The following is an 18,273-nucleotide window of genomic DNA, read 5'->3' as shown; positions in this document are numbered from 1 at the left end:
CTTTTCCCCACTTACATTGTCATAAAAGGTCAATGCTTTCCCAATATATGGAATAAGAAATAACACTAAGAACTTAGGATACTCTTATTAATGTAGGCAGTCACCAATGTCTACTAGTGGGTCCATCTGTTCTTGCATATATGCATGTAAGCTTAGGCATTTGACTCATCACTTAAACAAGTGTTGACAGCATATATCACTGAAGGTGTTCAAAAAGTGTTTTGGTTTTTATCAGCCTTTGAACAGAATGATAGAGACGGTAGCCCACAGACCACTACCTTTCCTGCTGGGATAGCTGAGTAAACAAATATTAGTGCCTATGCCTCTAAGGTGCCCATGCTTTTGATCTTGTAGTGCCTGAGATGTGCATTATTTCTCCTTGGGGCTTTGAAAGCTATGAAGATCTTGTGTTAACAAACTCATAATGAACTGTGGGGGGAAGGCTTCAGAGCTGCAACTCTAAAACCAGAAATCTTTGCATCTGTTCATGCCCTTCACTCCACACCATTCCCATTCCCTTTAACATGTTAGTTTCCCCAGAGCCTTCTAGTTGCCCCATGTGTCCCAGCTCTCATTCCCAACAGCCACGAAGAGGAATGCAGAAAAGAGGCCCCTCCCTTTATTTTTCATGGTAAATGATCCTCAATCCTTGCTTATATTGAGCTTTGTCCCCTCTGCTTCCTTCCCAGGGGTTGAGTTTTCATTAGCTTCACATCCTGGTCAGGCTCATGGATTGCTTTTATCCAGAACTCACCCTGACTCAAATCAGATTTCTCTAGTTTTACACTCCTAGCATTTCACTGTAAAAACCCTCATTCCAAGTCACCACAAAGAGCAATTAATTTCTGTCCCTCCACAGGCCTTCTAGAGACAGGCTAAGGCTCCGGGAGCTGTTTCTTGGGGATCTTCCTATCCATAGCCATCAGGACTATGCAAGACTGTTTAAGAACATGTCAGCCTGTTAACAAGCCAAGGTATTTCTTCAGATTATATCCATTTCCAATACAAAACATTGGTCACTAACACCTAATGTCTACAGACACCAGAATTTCAATAGGAGCTGTATTTCTCACAGCGCCTACAGTGGCTGATAAATAACAGTTACCAACATAATTTCTGAGGTACAGTTTTTCTTCTACTCCAGCACTGCAATTCATTTCAGGTGCTGACTCCAACATCATTTTTGCCAATAACTCCATCAAATTTGTCACCATTGCAAGCACATAGTTTTCTCCCACTACTACGTCCAGATTTGCTCATCCTTTATATTGTTAAACCAGCTCTAAAAAGGACACATAGAGATGCTTGCATATATCAGAGACCCATGACCAGCTAAGGAAAAAGGTTTGATCAATCACCCAAAAAGGGCTGCCAGATACTGTAATGCTTTCTCTGCAGGCTCTTATTCCACACAGGAGTTAAAAATCTGTCAGGTGCTCATAGAACCCAGTTCCCATCTATGTTACTCATACATTTCTCATCGAGAAAACCGTCTGGACCACCCGCACAATGCTAACCTCTTGGTGATGCCCCAAGAAACCGAAGGATTTTTGGAACACTAGAGATAGCAGCAACTCCAGCCCACACACGTGGGATTTAACTTCCTGCCAGGTGCAACACAAACAAAACCAGTGCAAGACAACTTAATAACATACAGCAACAATTGATGAAAAAGCAGGACTAACAACGTGGAGATGAGCATTGCTGTGCTTTAGCTGAAAACATCCTCCTGAGAACTTCTGAGATTTCAGTGCTGAATACAATTAAAGCAATATTCACCATTCACCTAGATATAAACATTTGAAAGTATTAAATACAAACCTTTTTTTCTCATCTTGCCTCTGGCCAGAACCTCAACTAGCACATGTATCTTAGCACTGTTTTCTACAAGAAAGGAATTCTTCTGTGAGGACTTCCTCTCAGGACAGAGCTAAGCCACTCTCTGTTGGGATGCAATAGAAGAAACCTGCGTTAAGAAAAGTGCTGTCCACACGGAATAATATATTTGAATTAAAATTTTGCACAGTTTCAGAGAAAATAAATTTGGAATAGAGTCCCTCAATTGCCGAGTACTACACTGCTAAAGCAGGAGAAATTACCATTGATTTCACTTTTCAGAGTTCACAATCAAACCCTGCATTTATTATCAATAAAGGCACTGCCTCCCTGCTGGCAGCTGCTCTGACTTTTCCTAAATTCCTTCAACTATTCCAGGTTTCTTTTGCAAATGAAGTTCGTCAGAGCAATACTGCCCCCGTCTGCTGGCAGTATCAGTTGTCACAGTTTAAGGTGATCGAAGTGCAAACATTCCACAGTTTAGTTAACAGGCATTTGCTATGCTTTTCCGTTTCAGAAAGAAAACAGAATCTTTACTAAGTATTCAGAGTGGTGTTTTTTATCTTACCTGGGTCCCTGAGCTGGCAAATCATTAAGTCAGATTAAAGGTAAACCTAGAAATCAAAGAAAGGAAATTCAGCTCCTAAATATTGTACACATTTATAACTGCCTTTTTGGCTGGGGAATTAAACGTTATGCTTAGTTCAAATCTACCTGCTGTTTAATTATATCCTGTAAGTTCAGAGGAAGAAAATTTACAACTTATCTCTAAAGAGAAGTTTTGTAACATAAAGCTGCCCTCATCTGTACTGAAGGGACCTCTGAGGAGGAGTAATGTGCCAAAATGTCTCAGAGTTGGACATCAGAAGAGCAGAAGTGTAACTGATTACCCACTATGTCATGTCTGGCAGAAAATTGCCATTACAAGCAAGTCAACAAAAAGTATAGGATGAGGACGGGGACACTGATCACCTCTTATTTGCTCGAGGTTTTGCAGGGTTTTGTATTTCTAGTTGTGCACAAACTGCTTCTAAGCAAGGAAAAGCCTTGCAACAGCCCTGTTAGAGAGAATTTATATTTTAGTGGACAAAAGGGAATAGAAATGCAGGTCTTTGTACCTTTCACAGATACAGAAGCAACAGGTGATTTGCTCATGGTCATACATGAAGCATGAAAAGGCTGAAAAATTAAAGTAGTGCTTCTTTTTCCTAGCTTACTGGTTTTATCACAGAACAACTTCCCTTTTTCTTCCAGACAGGACTCTGAATAAGCTGAAAAGCTTTATGAATTTTAAATAATAGACAGCCTTCAAGCACCAGTGGTCCCAGCTTCTTCCTCTCCCCCTGAGTCCTGAAGCCATTCACCTAAATCTGCAGTGGGATGGAACAAAACACAAGTGTTAAAAGACACAACCCTCCTGAATCAACCCAGGATCCCTTAAGAAGTGAATCATTCCTTCTTGGGGTAACAACTCCCCTGAAGTTTTATTATATAAAAAAATTAGAAACAAGTAAATAGAAAATAATGGCTTTTCTGTACTTACCTCCAGTCAGTTTGAGCTGACTGCAACACATCCATCCACTCAACTCTGTAAAATGTCAGTCCTGCATCTAAAAGAAGATATTACAGGAAGGAACACATGTTAAGACTCTGTATAGCCTCAAAGGGATTGCAATCAACTAGCAATGTTCAAAGTTTGTTTCTAGAAAGACATTCCTAGGGCTACACAGGGAAGCTCTGCTCAGATTCCAGGTTGGATTTGAGTTCATCTTCCTTGCAGGCCACAGAATAAGCCTGCTTTTCTGGACAGGCCTGAGGTAAAATGTGAAAAGTCAGACAGAGAAAGGGAAAGACAGAGATCTGAGAGTGAAAGGAAAGAACAAAGCTGAGAAAAAGAAGCAAGCTGCAAAATCCATGAATCTGCATCCTTTTTGTGTTTGAAAAGGCACTTGTCTTTTAAGTCTGAAAAGAAAGAATTTTCTTTGGTGAACATAAAAAAGTCTCTCCATATAATATTGCCTGTGGCACAAAATAGCTTTGGGTCCCTCAATTACTCAAAGCAAACTGCAAAGCAACAAGCCAAGGTGAGGAACAGATCCGTCCCTCTAAGGAGAGGACAAGTGCTGTCACAACTGAAGGAGGTTAATTCAGGGTATCTGAATTCAGAATTACAGATTTTCTCTCTGCATCTGAATTTTCACATACCTGAGATAATGCACAGAGAATCACCCTGCTGAAATGAGAGTTTGAATCAGAAACCTGGAGTCAAAAAAGAGTCATCACACTATAACACCAAAACCTTACAACATAGAGGTTGTTGTTGTTATACAAGCATTATAACTCTAACAACATTGAGGCCACTTCAACAATAACAGTCCCTGATTTTCTATATATTACTGTGAGCCCTTGCAGAAAAACAGGCCATTTTGCATTTTGAATCTACTAACCTAACAAGATGTACAAAAGCAGCGACATCAAAGATAAGTCCTCATTCTAACACTAAATTAATAAAAGATTCCATGACTACATAGAATTATCCAGTATTATTATGCTAAAGGGGTTTCCCTTGCTGAAACTCAGATACACACTTGAAAAAAAGAGACAAGTACAAAACGCTCAGGGCAGCCATCACCTCATTTAATTGAACAGTTGTGTAGTATTTATCTCTATCTTAACAGGCTGTGTACACAATTGGACAGCTTTTAGATAATACCCATCTGCTGAGATATATCTTGCAATTGTTTCTTGCAAGATGGAGTACAGCTGAAGTCACCTGAGGCACCATGGCCAGATGCTCTTGTTTTAAGGTCTTTAAGCAAGCTATGAAGATGCAGCTCTGTGTCTGAGCTCATACGGTAAAGAGCAGGACAAATTCTATACACCTTTATGTTTGATATATGGCTTATGAAGAAACACAGCAGGTTTGGACAAATTAATTTGGGGGGGGATAGGACTTCTCCCCCACCCACCAAACAGAATAATTATTTAACAGTTAAAGCCATTATTAATGCCTTTAACCAAATCTGAAACTGCTGGTGGGTATGGCCCATGTCTTTTAGAAGCAGAGCCTCTGCCGACATAAATTACTCCATTACCTTCCTCTGAAGCTCTATCTCCCCCTGCACAGCTTACAGTCCTCTCTGTGGGAGGAATGGATTATTTTAAACACAAGAAGTTTATATTTGCATCTTTCTGGCAAACCTGTGATGATTCTTAGATATTTCTTCTCAGAGATATTCCCAAAATAGGAGAAAAGTTATTTAGGAATTACATCCTGTAAGAGTTATTTTGTCCCCAGGTTGTAACTGCTGTTTCAGGCGTGATAGGGGGAACAACAAAGAGGCTGGGGTGCTCAGGACCTGGACTCCCACGAAACACTAGACAAAAAAGGTACCTGCTGCCAGGAGAGGTAATGCGCACCACAGAAAGCACCCCGCCAGGGCCCTGTTGGGGAAAAGCTATCAAGTTTCCCGCTGAAGCTGGACTTTGAATGACACTGTGGAGAAATCAAACACTGGATACGGCGTTTATTGGCTCCCTCTCATGCACATGATCAGCTCCAGAGGAGGGGTTTGTTCCCAAGGCTACCGAGTCGGGCAAAGGGGCTGATAAAAGGGGCAGGTGGCTCCCAACCGTTCCGGCGGCTCAGGAGGTGTTTGGGAGCTGGATGCACAGCCCACAGCACGGCAAAAACAGGAGCGAATGCGAGTTGATCAATGCCTCCCTCCTTTCCAAGCCCCACAGCAAGGAGCAAAACCTCAGGGCACTGTCCAAAAATATAGGAGAAACAAACCTCACCAGTGCTTGTCGAAGGTAGGTGCAAGCTACCTCCTGGTTTTTATGCTTTGTTAACACCTGAGACCATTTGAGCATTAAAATCTGGTTTCAGGATATTATGTAGCATATTTATCTATAAAATCCTTTGTCTCTTTGCTCTGTGGATAGAAGAAAACTATATCTTTTTGGTGCTGCCTCTTTTTCCAGGTGGCACAATAGAAAGTCTTCCCTTCCTCGAGCTGGTGTCCATCCTCTGTGTGTGTTTTTTTTGCTACTCATGTACTGACAATTCTGGAACGTGGTGCAGCTGGGAGAGTGGAGACCAGAAGTTTATTTTCAGCTGCTTAATTTGTACTTTTCTGCACTCAGTCTGAAGTAGTCCATGTAAAAACACTTTTTTTCCTTTGTCTTTAGGTTTGTTTTTTAGCACTAGATGAATGGTTTTCTTTCTTTGTAAATCAAAATGTTGTGTTCTCTGTTGAGGGATGGTTATGTGTGTTTCTTCTTAGTCAGGTATTTAAATATATAAACATATATGTTTATCTCCTGAGTTTGCTCTGGCTTAAGTTCTCCAGCTCTCTGATGGTTTTGTTTTGGGCCCAGTTCATACATCTGTTCCTGGAAACTCGTAACATGGTGTCTGGTGTAAGCTGTTGGCTTTTATTTTGAGTAACTTGAAAAGAGGAACAGCCTGTTGACATCTGCATGTTCACTCCTGAAATCGAGATCCAAAACGGGACACTTGGATCATTTTCTTTGCTGAAGCAAACCGATCATGTCTTGAGTCTGCACCCACTCTCTCACCAAGAATTGAAAATACCAGTCAGGCATTGCCTGACCATCACGTTTGGGAATTCAAAATCATTTCATCTCTGAAGACACTGGTGTAAAAATCAGAATATTTTAATTTTTATTTCTGAATTGGATTTTTGGGAAGATGCTTTTAGCCCTCTGGTCTTTTCTCCGACTGGAGAAAGCTTCCTCACCCCCACTTCTGCCTTCAATCAGCGCACGGTCACCCCCCCCCCCCCCCCAAACGTGCTACCTTGCTGGCTAAATACCATCAGGAATATGACCCAGGCCCTCCCCTACCCCCGTATGACAGGATTTTTATTTTCAGTCTTAAGCACGGCATCATTAATTCACCTGCCTTCACAACCCAGCGCCCCTGAGGGCGCCTTGACTCCTGTGCCCACGGCCTGAGGGGGAGTACACGGGTACACGTGAGCGGCCATTTTGAGGCTGAGGGGGCTGAGTGCCGGCATGGGAAGGGAGTGGGGACGGAGCTGCACCGCCGCTGGCTTCTACGCCCCAGCTTCCCCCAGGCTGTGCTGAGAGGAAGCGGGCGGCTCCCAGAGGATCGGGTTGCAGCCGTGGGAGGGCCTCTTCCTGCCGTGGAGGCTGGAGAAGGGGCGAGACGGTTCTCCTCACTGCGAGGGAGCAGCCTCTCTGGGGAGGCAACAGCGGGTGCGCGCCCTCATGAGGTGAAAAGTCCGTCGGAGCCGAGGTGTGGAGGGTTTATAGAGGCTAGAGGGACTTCGGCACAGACCTGCGCAGGCGGGAGAGGCTGGTCGGGGCGCTCAGGGGCTCCCTCGTTTCCCGCCACGGAAAAGCAGGTGGCCGTATGCGCCGGCCATTTTGTCGGCGCTCGGCCGGGCCCGCGCCACTGTCGCCGTCGGAGAGATCCGTCGGCGCCGGCCTGGTCCTCTGCCGCACGGAAAACGCGGGCGGCGGTGCGGGGAGTCACAGGATCTGTCCCGGAACAACGGTCCTGTCGTCGTGGTGCGGTTGAACTTTCTTGGGCTGTTATGTGAAGGTTGGAGGCAATGTGCTCACGTTAAGGAAGTATTTCTGGTACTTGGGATTGGGGTCTGGGATAAAGGGCTCCACTTATCTTTGTTGGGTGCCCTTAGGAAGCACCCACGGTGGTCTTTGTCAGTCAAATGGGTGTATTGAAGGTGTGTGAAATTATCCATGGTATGGAATCTGCTATGGCAGCTACTCTTGACTTACAGTGTAGTCCCATGTCTTCCAGAGGACCAGTCACCTAGGAAAATCCAAATAATGCAAATATTATCAAATACCCCTATCGAATAGCATCCAGGTCAAAGCTACGCATGAGTAATAAATTTTTCTTCATCTACTTTCCCCATCCTTATCCCACCCCAACCCCCATACATCCCACCCCAACCCACGTACCCCGCCCCAAGGAAGAGGTTCACAGACTTGTCCCCCAAGGGCTATTAATAGCAATCATGCTCCCAAACCTCAAAAGATGTACAAGTCTAGACATGCCCACCGTGGGTTTGCTCCAGAGTTTAGTTTTTCTTTTTTGGGGGGACATACTTCTAAAAGCACTTTTGGGAGGAAGAAGTCCATTTGGCTTTAATCACACAGATTGGGATAGACAACATTTGTAGATGAGATCAAGGCAGACATTTATATAAATATTGTCTTCAATGTTTTTTTGTAGGATAATACAGTATCTGGAAACATCATAGGAAAGTGGTAGTGTATATGATTTGATACTTTGTTGTTGCAAAACTTTACAGGCGATAGTAATAAGTACTTACAAAAGCCTGCATCTGTGTTCATCCTGATAAAACAAAGCATAAGACTTTAAAAAGGAGATAAACTATTTCCCTCAAATATCCTTTAATTCCCCCTGCAGTATTACATGGGCAAAATTCATTTTTTATTACATAAAGTTGATTCTTAATATATTAGTAAATAAAGACAAATTTTTTTCTTCACAGGTGCTGTTACAATGAGCAAGAATATCCAGGAATTGAGGTAGTACACAGGTTTTGTTTGTTTTTAGAGAAATTCCTGTACCTGCTATCTGTCATTACAGTAAACAGCACACTCGCTGAAAATGGAAGCCAACAGATTCCTAAGGTGTAGTCTGTTATACTAATGTGGCAGGAAAGATGTGAACACAAAATTTAAGGGTATGGGTGCCCAAGACACTCTACAGTGAAGGATGAATTACGCTTCTCATTGTAATTTGTGTGCCAGGATAATAGCTTAATTTATGTTCACAGTGGAATGAGTTATTCCTGCACAAATAGCAAGATTTGTGTACTGCCCTTTGATAATGAATTTTCAGGGGTCCAGGATTTTGCCTACTATTAGATTCAGAATCGTTCAGCATACTGATTTAGGGAAGGACAGGCCCCAAAATGGGGTGGATCCAGCCTCTGCTGTTGAGAATAAGCTGTGGAGCAAAGACCAGAGGCAAAGAGCATGAACCCTGAAGCCTGTCAGCATTGGGGAAGTGATGCTTGTGAAATTCAGTGACTTCATTGTTTTGGTTGAATTTTTTTTTCTTTTTTTTTTCCCCAGAAGGTGGAGCTTGGATTTAGCGATTTTTATGTACAGCTTTGTATCTAATATTTGAAAGTTTCTCCCAAAGAAGAATCATTAACAAGTTTGAAAATCCATGACGAACTAGAATCATTAACGAGTTTGAAAATCCATGACAAACTGAGAAGAATTGGGATGGTATTTTTCTTTCTAAAGCTTTGATTTGCTGATTCACTCAGAGTCTGATGGATCAAACTGAAGTGTCACCTGACCACTGTGCTTATTGCAACAGTGTGTAGTGGCAGATGCATAGAAAAATGGTCAGGAAGAAGTGATATTTTTGCTTGGTATACCTCAGTATCTCAGTGTCCAGGGAATTAGAATGTAAAGACTTACTGAATCTGAATGTCTGTCCCAACTGTCAAATTTATTAGTCCTGGGGATTTGTCTAGTCATTCTTTTAACCTGTTTATGCATTTAGGTTATACTCCACAATAACAGGGCAGTGTTGATAGCGCCTCCTCCCTTGCCTGTAGCTGATGCCCCAGCTTCCTACTTTCAGGGTAGCAGACTCCTCAGGATGCTTTTCCCCATGTTCTGCAGCTTTGCTTGCAACTGTGTCTAATCTTTTTTATCAGGAATGTTATCGAATTAAAATCCAGGTTTATCAGGATGTGTTAATACAAATGCAGAGAGGCAGCATAACAAGTGCAGTGCACAGAGACAGGGACTTGTTGCATTGTGAAAAAAGTGCTGCGTGGACAGAAATCAACTGTGCGTGTTGTAATTGCATCATTTATGAATGTCACAGTCCTGCTATGTACACAAAACAGTACTGATGCTAAATGACAGGGAGCTGCTCTCCTTGCTGATCTCATATTCCTCCCTTACCTGTAGACTTGCCACTTAAAATACTTTTCCATAATCTGAGATTCCTCTTTGTCCCTCAACTATTTTTTCTTCCTGTTTCCTCTTAGCTTTCTTCTAGTTACAGCTTACAGGTGAACCGCCAAAACTTGCCTATTATTCTCAGTTAGACTGGATTTCTTTGTCTTTTGGTCAGAAAAATTAATTTTGCCCCCTTCCCCCCCCCCCCCCCAATCTGTCTACTTTCTTTGCACACACACATTCCTCCCTCCCCCCAGGAATTTAGCAAATCATCTGCTGCCTGATCAATTGCAATAACATAAGATGGTGTGAATCGGCACAGGTTTCCTTTCCTTTGTGCTCAAGGTTTTATATAACCAAACGCTTCTCTGTTTCTGCAAATTTTCTGAGATGTTTCCTATTATGCCTACAAATGAAGTATTTAACGGATTTCTGTGGGTTTGATTGACCATACGGTTAGTTTCGTGTCCATAAGGTAGCGTTTTAGTGGCCAGCTAGGAGAAAAAATGTGGAAATAAAATGAAAACACTTTTCAGAAGATCAACCAATTTAATTCTGTTTGTTTGATGAAGTGTTATTTTACTTGTTTGGACTTTTATACATTATGCCTGCTAGTGGCAAAACATGGTAGTTCAGTTGATTACAGTGGAGCTGCACCAGTTGAAGATGTGGCACTGTGTTGCCCAATGTAAATGCAAACCGGGAAAATACAACAGCGTTACCAAATAAATTCTTTGGTTTCACTTTTCAGTTACTCATTTCAGGTTGCATTTGTGACGCAGTGCAGTTGGATACTCTTCTGTATTCAGTCCTGCCTTTTCAGCAAATGTTTCTTTGTGCTATTCTGCAGGGAGGTGCTGGAAAGACAAACAAAAGAGGCTCTGAAACTCCCTGAAGAAACCACCAAATTCCCAGTGGAATTGGTGATATGTTCTTTGAATCCTGAGGAATCTTTACCAAGTGCCAGTATGCCCAGCGTGGGCAAGTATTAAACAGATTTCAGAACAAGATTTGGGAGTAAATCACTATGAACGTTGCAGACTATTACGTGACTTACAAGGATGCTCATAAGTTTGTTTCATATTTCAACTTGAATCCTCTTTAGGCTCGGTGTCTTGAACAGCTCTTATTGACACAAGCCCAAGGTAAAGGCAGAGCAGGTTTGAAATGTACTCCTCTGAACATTGTGGCATTCGCCACCCAGTGTGCAACCCTAGAATTGGCTGGATTTGTTGTCCTTAGAAAAGACGATGCCTAGGTTTGACTGTCAACAGATAGGCCCTGAGAGGCACTAATGCCCGATTTGTACAGATGACAGTTTATTCTCATGTAACGACTCCTGTTTCAACACTTAAATTTATCTGCTTTTCAGGTGCTGCTAGTCCATTTCTCAACAACCAGAATGTTTTAGCTTCTTCCATTCTCAGCACAGTGATGGAAGACTCAGCCACTTCTAGTACTGGTAGCAGTCCACCCAATAGTGTCTTCTGTTCCAAGTATGAAATACATACGGATTCTGAGAAAAAACCGTGAATGGTGCTGGCAAAGAACACAGGGAAAACATTCTGGAAGAATACTCGCAGAAAGGTAGAGATGTGCAGAAGAGGCTGAATGAAGTGAGTGGCAAATTTGGGGCAGCTTCTTAAGTATAGATGAGCTTTTGTTGTTTTTGTCATTGCTGAGTCTGGACAGTTCCGCCAGCGCTATTTTGAGCAGCCTCTTGGCTGCTGTAAATTGTACTTGGCTGTCACGATTCCCACATGCCATTTGACAGACAGAAATAGGCAGTGGGTAGTAATGTTGTTGGCACGATCCTTGTAACAGTATTCCATGCGTAGTCAGTGCACCGTAGCACAGTGTGACTTGCTGGTTAAGAAATAATAAAAGAAAAAAACCCTCTTAATTCTCATACCTGTGCTGCGCTCAGCCTCATTTTTTAGGTTATGTATTCAGTATTTTGATTGGTTTAGCATGGTGGGTGGTTCTTTTAGGTTTTTTTTTTTCTCCTTTAGACCACTGAGCTATGTGAGCAACAGAGAATCAATTGAAGACTGATCATTGCTGATTTGCAGACCAAACTGATGGAAGTGCAATTGGAAAGAGATGCGCTTCAGGATACTAGGTATGAAGGCCAAGAAAGATGTATTATGGAGGGTGTATATCTGGGCTTTGAAAGCCGCACCAGTTCTCCTATGTGAGAAACTTGCACTCAGGAGTGAAGACTATGAGACTGTGGCACATTGGTTTAGAAAGCGGCTTATTATGTAGTTGTAAAAAACAGCAGTTAATCAACTTAAGTATTAAACGTATTAGTCGGGATAAAAATCCATATTGTGAATCCTGTTTTCTAAATTATTTCTTTGGTTTCCAAATTCAGACAAAAGGAATCCCAGTGCCAAGAGAATGCAAAAATACAGCTAAAAAATACTGTTCAAGAGCTGGAAGCTGCCAGCCAGCTGCAGGAGGAGATGCTGAGGGAGGCTGACAGCCAAACTGAGCATCTGAAAAAGGTGGTCCACAGCCACAAGGAAGTACTTCTGGAACTACATGGCATCCTAATGGACTACGAAGACAGCACAGGCAAGAAACTCTATGACCATGAGAATATTACTATCCTACACATCCAAAGCCTGAGCACAGCATTTGCTGACATCCTGTGAGATTCAGACTCAGAGGTGTCGTACCTCAAAGAAAAGGTTGTCCTGGTACATGAAGAAAGCACTGCTTTTCCTTCCAACGCTCTGTGTTTGTTTTTTAGAAAATACTTTTGAAAACTCCATGAGCTCCCTTCTAAACTGGCCTAAGGAAATGGTTATGGCCCAAAGAAATACGAATGCTACTTTGCAGTTAAAGGTGGCAGGTGCTGGTGTGCCAGCCTTTTACACTGTCCCCACTTGAGATTGGGTTTATTGCTGGAATTTAACCTGTATTGTGCACATTTTCACAGTTCAAGGTGGAAGCAAAGGAAAGGAAATTACACTTTGAAAACCACTGTTTAGCTGGTGTTTTTCTTAGGGTTTAGCATTGTCATCTGTTTACAATAGGTGGAAGAAAAACTTGAGTCATTGAAAAAAGATTCACAGACCCAAAACCAACTTTGGCTTCAGCAGCATCAAAATAGGTACCTGTTCTCCATTTATTTATTCGTAAGACATACATAGATTTTTTCCACATGTTCCACAGATAATTCTTTTGTGGTGGTGATGATGATGATACGGGGTGAGGGGAGCGGCTGGGGCACAGCAAGCGGTATTTTTGAGAAGAGAACTTAATAATTGTTCCATTGCAGATGTTTATTTGCTCTTGACTTTCTGCTCTTTTTCCTTCCATGCTTACAATTTCCTGGTTTATTCACTGCCTCAAAAAAGTAGCATTTTGGAAGAATCTGTACACCTTATTTTTTTTAAGTGTGATTGGTTACTTAGGTGGACATCTAGAATTTGTTGGGAGACTAGTGCTACCATTAAAAGAAAAGACTGAAAGTTATCACTTTGGTGGTTACATCAGCTTTTTCTTACTAATTTTACTGAGAGCTTTCTCTTTCCCTGTTCAAGAAGTCCTCATTTCCCCAGCTATTCACCTGAATTATACAGTAACCTGTTCAAAATAAAAAGGTCAATAACTCAATACACAATATTTCATTCACAGTAGAACATAAAAATGTTACATTTTTGACTACTGAAAAATACCATTACCTCTTCAGCAGAGAAGTTACTATTTTCCAAGGCTAAAATTATTTTCTTCTTGAAACAGGATTAAGCAGCTAATAAGTGAGCATGAACAGGAGGTGGCAGCACTAACTGATAAAGCTAACTGCACGCTGCTATGCAAATAGTATCAAAGCCAGGTGGAGATCGTTCAGTATGTTTTTTGATTAGAGTATAGAAAATTGTTAAGAGTAACCTTAATTTGAGAGAAGGCTTATGCTGCTAGTATACTCTACTCTTGGCCCTATGTGTTTGGTTTCTTAGTGTCTTTGTTTAAAGAGTTAAGCAGTCCTTGCATAAATTCTGGAATGAAGAAAAAAAGGGAAAGAAGAAAAAAACCATGAAACTGTGCTATACAGAGGAGAGGCAAAATAGTCACGCATTAGGCAGAGTGAGAATCGGGAGACTCGGGCTGGTTCTCTTAGACTGCTGCGGTTCAGAAGAAGAGTAAGGCCAGCAAAGTCAGCGGAAGCTCAAACTGGCTTGAGCCATCAGCTCTGTTCTTGCCACCAGCTTTTGGAGTGATGAATCTCTGTTATCTGAGTTTTGAACAGTTTCTGTGGAGTACATGGCTAAAGTTAAGGGATGGAAGAGTATGTAAGCTAAGAGCTGTGGCTGAGTGCAGTTTTAGATGGCTGCATTGTAGCATGACCTTTGCCTTCTAAATGTTCTGTGGATTCAGATACAAACATTAGCAGCATTATCAGGTGAATCGCAAACAAGAATGGGTAAACAGCTGGGTTGTTTGCATACATGTACAAATGGTAATGAACAGTAATTTTAAAAAAAAGGTAATTTTCATTTGGGATAAATAGCTATGTTGGTACTGTTGACTTTGGTAACCATAGAGTGAGAATAAAAAGACACTAATTGTCACTGGCCACTTGATGACTCAGAAATCAGTGCTCAACATATCAGTTAAAAAATGAGGACATGGCATGCAGTGCTGCAAACTTAAGATGAGATTTAAGTATTAGTATGCAGTAATATCTGATTTGCATAGTTGATATTGAGTAGCTGATAGCAAAATGTTTCTCAGTTCTGCTTGTAGAGTAGTTGGGGGGTGCATTTGAAAGCAGACATAGCTTTCTTAGAACTTTTTGAGAATCAGTGAGTTACCAGGAATAAAACCCATCAAGACTTCAATTTATGTAATTTTATGTGAGGTAAATATCAGAGAGAAAATCTAACCAGTAGGAAGGTGTAACTTTTATGTGATCTCACTGTGAATGGTAATCATACTTCAAAGCAGTAAGTTTCAGTGGTCATACTCATTGCAGTGAAAACAACCACAAATGTTTCATGCTTTCATGGTTCTTACAGTTTCTAATTTTACCACCTATACTTCTCTTAGAGAACAAACAAGAAACCAAAATTCAGTGCTTGCACATCAAGGTGGTCACCTGGAATCTACAGTTTCTCAGCTGCGTTCTGAATTACGAGAAGCTAAGAGGATCTCGGAAGACAAGGTGTGTATATGGATTTGTGTGTTAGCATTAGTGCCGTTGAAACTGGATATCTGAAATGTTCAGATATGTAAGGAAAGTCTTTTGATAAGGGATTGCTTCAGAAGAACTGTGTGGACAGTAAGATAAATTACATTATCCTTAACTCTATTTGTTCCTGTTATTTTTAAGATCAAGTTATCTTTCTCTAACACAAAATAGCTTTGCAAAACTTACTGAACACAAAATAGTTTTGTTGAATGTATTGAGAGCGTACCATAAATTATGCTTTCTGGAAATACATAAAATGATTCTGCACTGCCAGCATCGTTTGCACAGGCAGGAAAAGAACGTTGTTTCACTATACCATTAGAGAATATGTCAGCATAAAACAGGCAGTAAAAATAGCTTTTTATTTAAGTTGGACTGCCCAGAAAAATTCTTTGGGAACTTTGTCATGGTATGTGCAAGGATGGGAGAACATTGACATTACAGCCGCGCTTGAGAAGCATTCAGGTGACCAGAGATGCCCCACTGTGAGTTAAGAATCTTGGAATGTTTATTGAGATCCGAAGGCTTCTTATCAGCAGGATACAGTACAGGCAAGAAAGAGAGGCTGGCCACCACCTCTACGTTCAAACTTTTTCTTAATCCCATTAGAAAACATTAGTCTTTACAAACTTTTTTTGACCATGCTTGTGCCCGAAGAGCAACTTTTTCCCAGGTAGTACAGCAGGGAATTAAATACAGACAAATGGAGAGAACTGCTTACAGTCCCACCACAGAATCTCTGCCATATCACTAACTGCAGTATTTTATATCCTGTTCCCATAACCATGTCTGCTGCGTCTTTCACTTATTTCACTGCTTTGGATTCAGTTTTATAAACAATTTTAATATCTTTTACATTTTTCCTTATTTTTGGTGAAAGATAATTCATGCTTTCCTTAGAAAATGACCTGAAAGCAGTTGCTCTCCACTCTCTTTAAAAATTAGTGGAAATGACCCATGCAGAAATGCTTGGTGGATCCACATCCAGCTTAGATTACAAGTCATGAGGATTCAGGTATCCTTCTACATACTATTGGAAAGTTCACGTCACAGGAATGCTGTGAAGTTTGGCATAGCTGATAGTCTCTGATCCAAAAAGGTCTGAGAGTGGAACGTCAGGGATGTGCAGGTCAAGCTTGTGGAGCCATGGTGTATGTGTACTTGCACTGTACAGCAGAGCAGGAAGGACTTTGTGTTTCATCATTTCTGTAGGTTTCCAGTTTTATCAATTCCATTGGTTCACATGTATCAAAACTCACACTAGTCAGTACCAAAAGTGACTTCACAGCATCGTAACTGAACTATGGAGAATTTGTAAATTAAATTAATCTCCTTTACTGTATTTCATCCTCAAGGTAGAGTATAATATACGGTATGCTTCTCATGTCAGGTCTATTTACCTGAAATACTTTGATTTAAATCACGTAATGCGCAGCATAAGGTCATATCATATATAGCTGTAACTGCAGTGTATATTCCTCAGGTGTGTTCCCTTTCATGATGTTTACCTCAGATGTAAAATTGGAAACTGGGAATCAATTTAAGGTGAATTTTCACAGTCTACCAACTCTAGAAAATGTTGGGTTTGTATATCTATAAAATAATATACTACTTGGTCCAATAAAAATTGGTTTTGTATAGGAAGTGTAATACACTGAATTACTAATGTAGACTTTAGTGAGAGACAAGTTGATAGCTGGAGATCATTTGATCTTGGGCTGTTTTGTGGAATCATTCCTGGGAAGGTGTGAGAGAGAATCTAAATAAAGGTTTTACAACTGTATGTCTGTCTTTTGCAACAAGCATTTCTCTGCAGCTTCTCTGGTAGGTTACCTACAAGGTTACACCTTGGCGATTAAAATTTTCAAAGGAATAGGTGAAAACTAAAGCCACTGTAAGTTGTTGATACCAGATGGTTTCAGCAGTCAGAAAATCTGGTACTTAGTGGATATAAATGTAAATATATGTGTTCTGTTTGAATATGCCTATGTTAATAATTAAAAAGTGTTGTAGACTGGTCCATCATCTCATACACTGCCAGAAGTTGCATCCTTTCAGCGAAAGTGACTACCACTTGGAGCAAAACATGTTTGCTTGTAGATTTTGTGATGTATTTATAGTGAAGGAATATACCTACCTGCCTTAGCTACGTAAAAGCTGCTGTTGGGCCTGGGTGTGTCTGAAGAATGTCACCTTATCATTAAAAACAAAGTGAATATGGCTGAATATATGCTTGGGACCATATTCTCCCTAAATTAACTTAATTGTACAGGAGAGGCCCTGTGTGAGGACAGCTCTTTCTGTTACTGTGAAAGCCTTATTGATAATATTGTACACTGTTGTTGAACTCTGTCGAGGGTGTACTTCAGGCTTGGATTTTGTGTGGAAATACGGAGTAGTTGCGTAAAGAGGATTTCAGGGGGAAGTCATCTAGGACTTTGGGAGATTTCTGCTTCTGATGGAGGGCTCCACAAGAGAGACACCCCTTTCAAAAAGGACCTCAAGCAATTACAGGAAGAAAAGACCTTCATAATGTCCCTTCTGCTGCTTAGGTATTGGAGCTCTGGGAAGAGAAGACTTCTGATTTTGGGGAAGGAAAACATCCTAAGAAGATTTAAAGAACTTTTCTTGGCAACATCCTGTCAAATCATCCTGATCTTCCCAGCCCCCATTTGGTGAAGGACATGAGGTTTTGGGACTAGCCCTGCATAAATGGTCCATTCCTAATTGAAAAGAATTATGTCATCGTTATAATCAAATGCATGAAAGAAGGTGGGGGGGGGGGGGCAGAAGAGGAAGGGAAGAGATTATTGCTTTTCTCACAAGCTGAAGAAACGTTCTTTAAGGAAGTAGAAGGGAAATGCCCAGATTTTGGTGTTAGTCAAAAGAGAGGTTGCAGATCCTAAAGTGTTTATTAGAAGAGCACTGTAGGATGTTTCATGTATTTTCGTATTGAATGATTCCATATAAATTGTGGTTTACTTACACTTGCATTATATTGGCTTTTCTGACTAGTAGTACTGCAAATCAAGCAAGGAGCTTGAAGTTTTTTTTCCTGAAGTGGCTCTTTTCCCATTCCATTCAATATTTGTGGCATAGGTAAGGAATTTGTTGAAGAGCTGTGGAGCTGGATGGAAGCCAGTTCATTCTCAGGAACCTTAATGAACTCTGCAATGAAATTGAGCTTAATCGCTCAAAGAAGACAACACAGTTCTGAATACAGCTAGCGAGTAACTGCTAAGCCAAAAGATGACATTTGGACT

At 41.1% G+C, this 18,273-nt stretch overlaps 1 protein-coding gene across 1 annotated transcript in view; it reads left to right on the top strand.

Annotated features, from left to right (window-relative positions):
* Nucleotides 1-8,373: 8,373 nt before the first annotated feature.
* CCDC158 (coiled-coil domain containing 158) overlaps nucleotides 8,374-18,273 on the top strand; it is a 35,327-nt gene continuing 25,427 nt past the window's right edge. The window contains 8 exon segments of the mRNA XM_049815566.1: nucleotides 8,374-8,406; nucleotides 10,658-10,788; nucleotides 11,180-11,326; nucleotides 11,329-11,423; nucleotides 11,820-11,929; nucleotides 12,185-12,512; nucleotides 12,852-12,928; nucleotides 14,869-14,983. Coding sequence (XP_049671523.1) covers nucleotides 8,381-8,406; nucleotides 10,658-10,788; nucleotides 11,180-11,326; nucleotides 11,329-11,423; nucleotides 11,820-11,929; nucleotides 12,185-12,512; nucleotides 12,852-12,928; nucleotides 14,869-14,983 — 1,029 coding nt within the window. The 5' untranslated portion in view covers nucleotides 8,374-8,380.

This window comes from Accipiter gentilis, chromosome 12, assembly GCF_929443795.1.
Source record: "Accipiter gentilis chromosome 12, bAccGen1.1, whole genome shotgun sequence".
NCBI lineage: Eukaryota > Metazoa > Chordata > Aves > Accipitriformes > Accipitridae > Astur > Astur gentilis.
The sequence above is the reverse complement of the archived record's forward strand: the minus strand, read 5'-3'. Positions and strand labels throughout refer to the sequence as shown.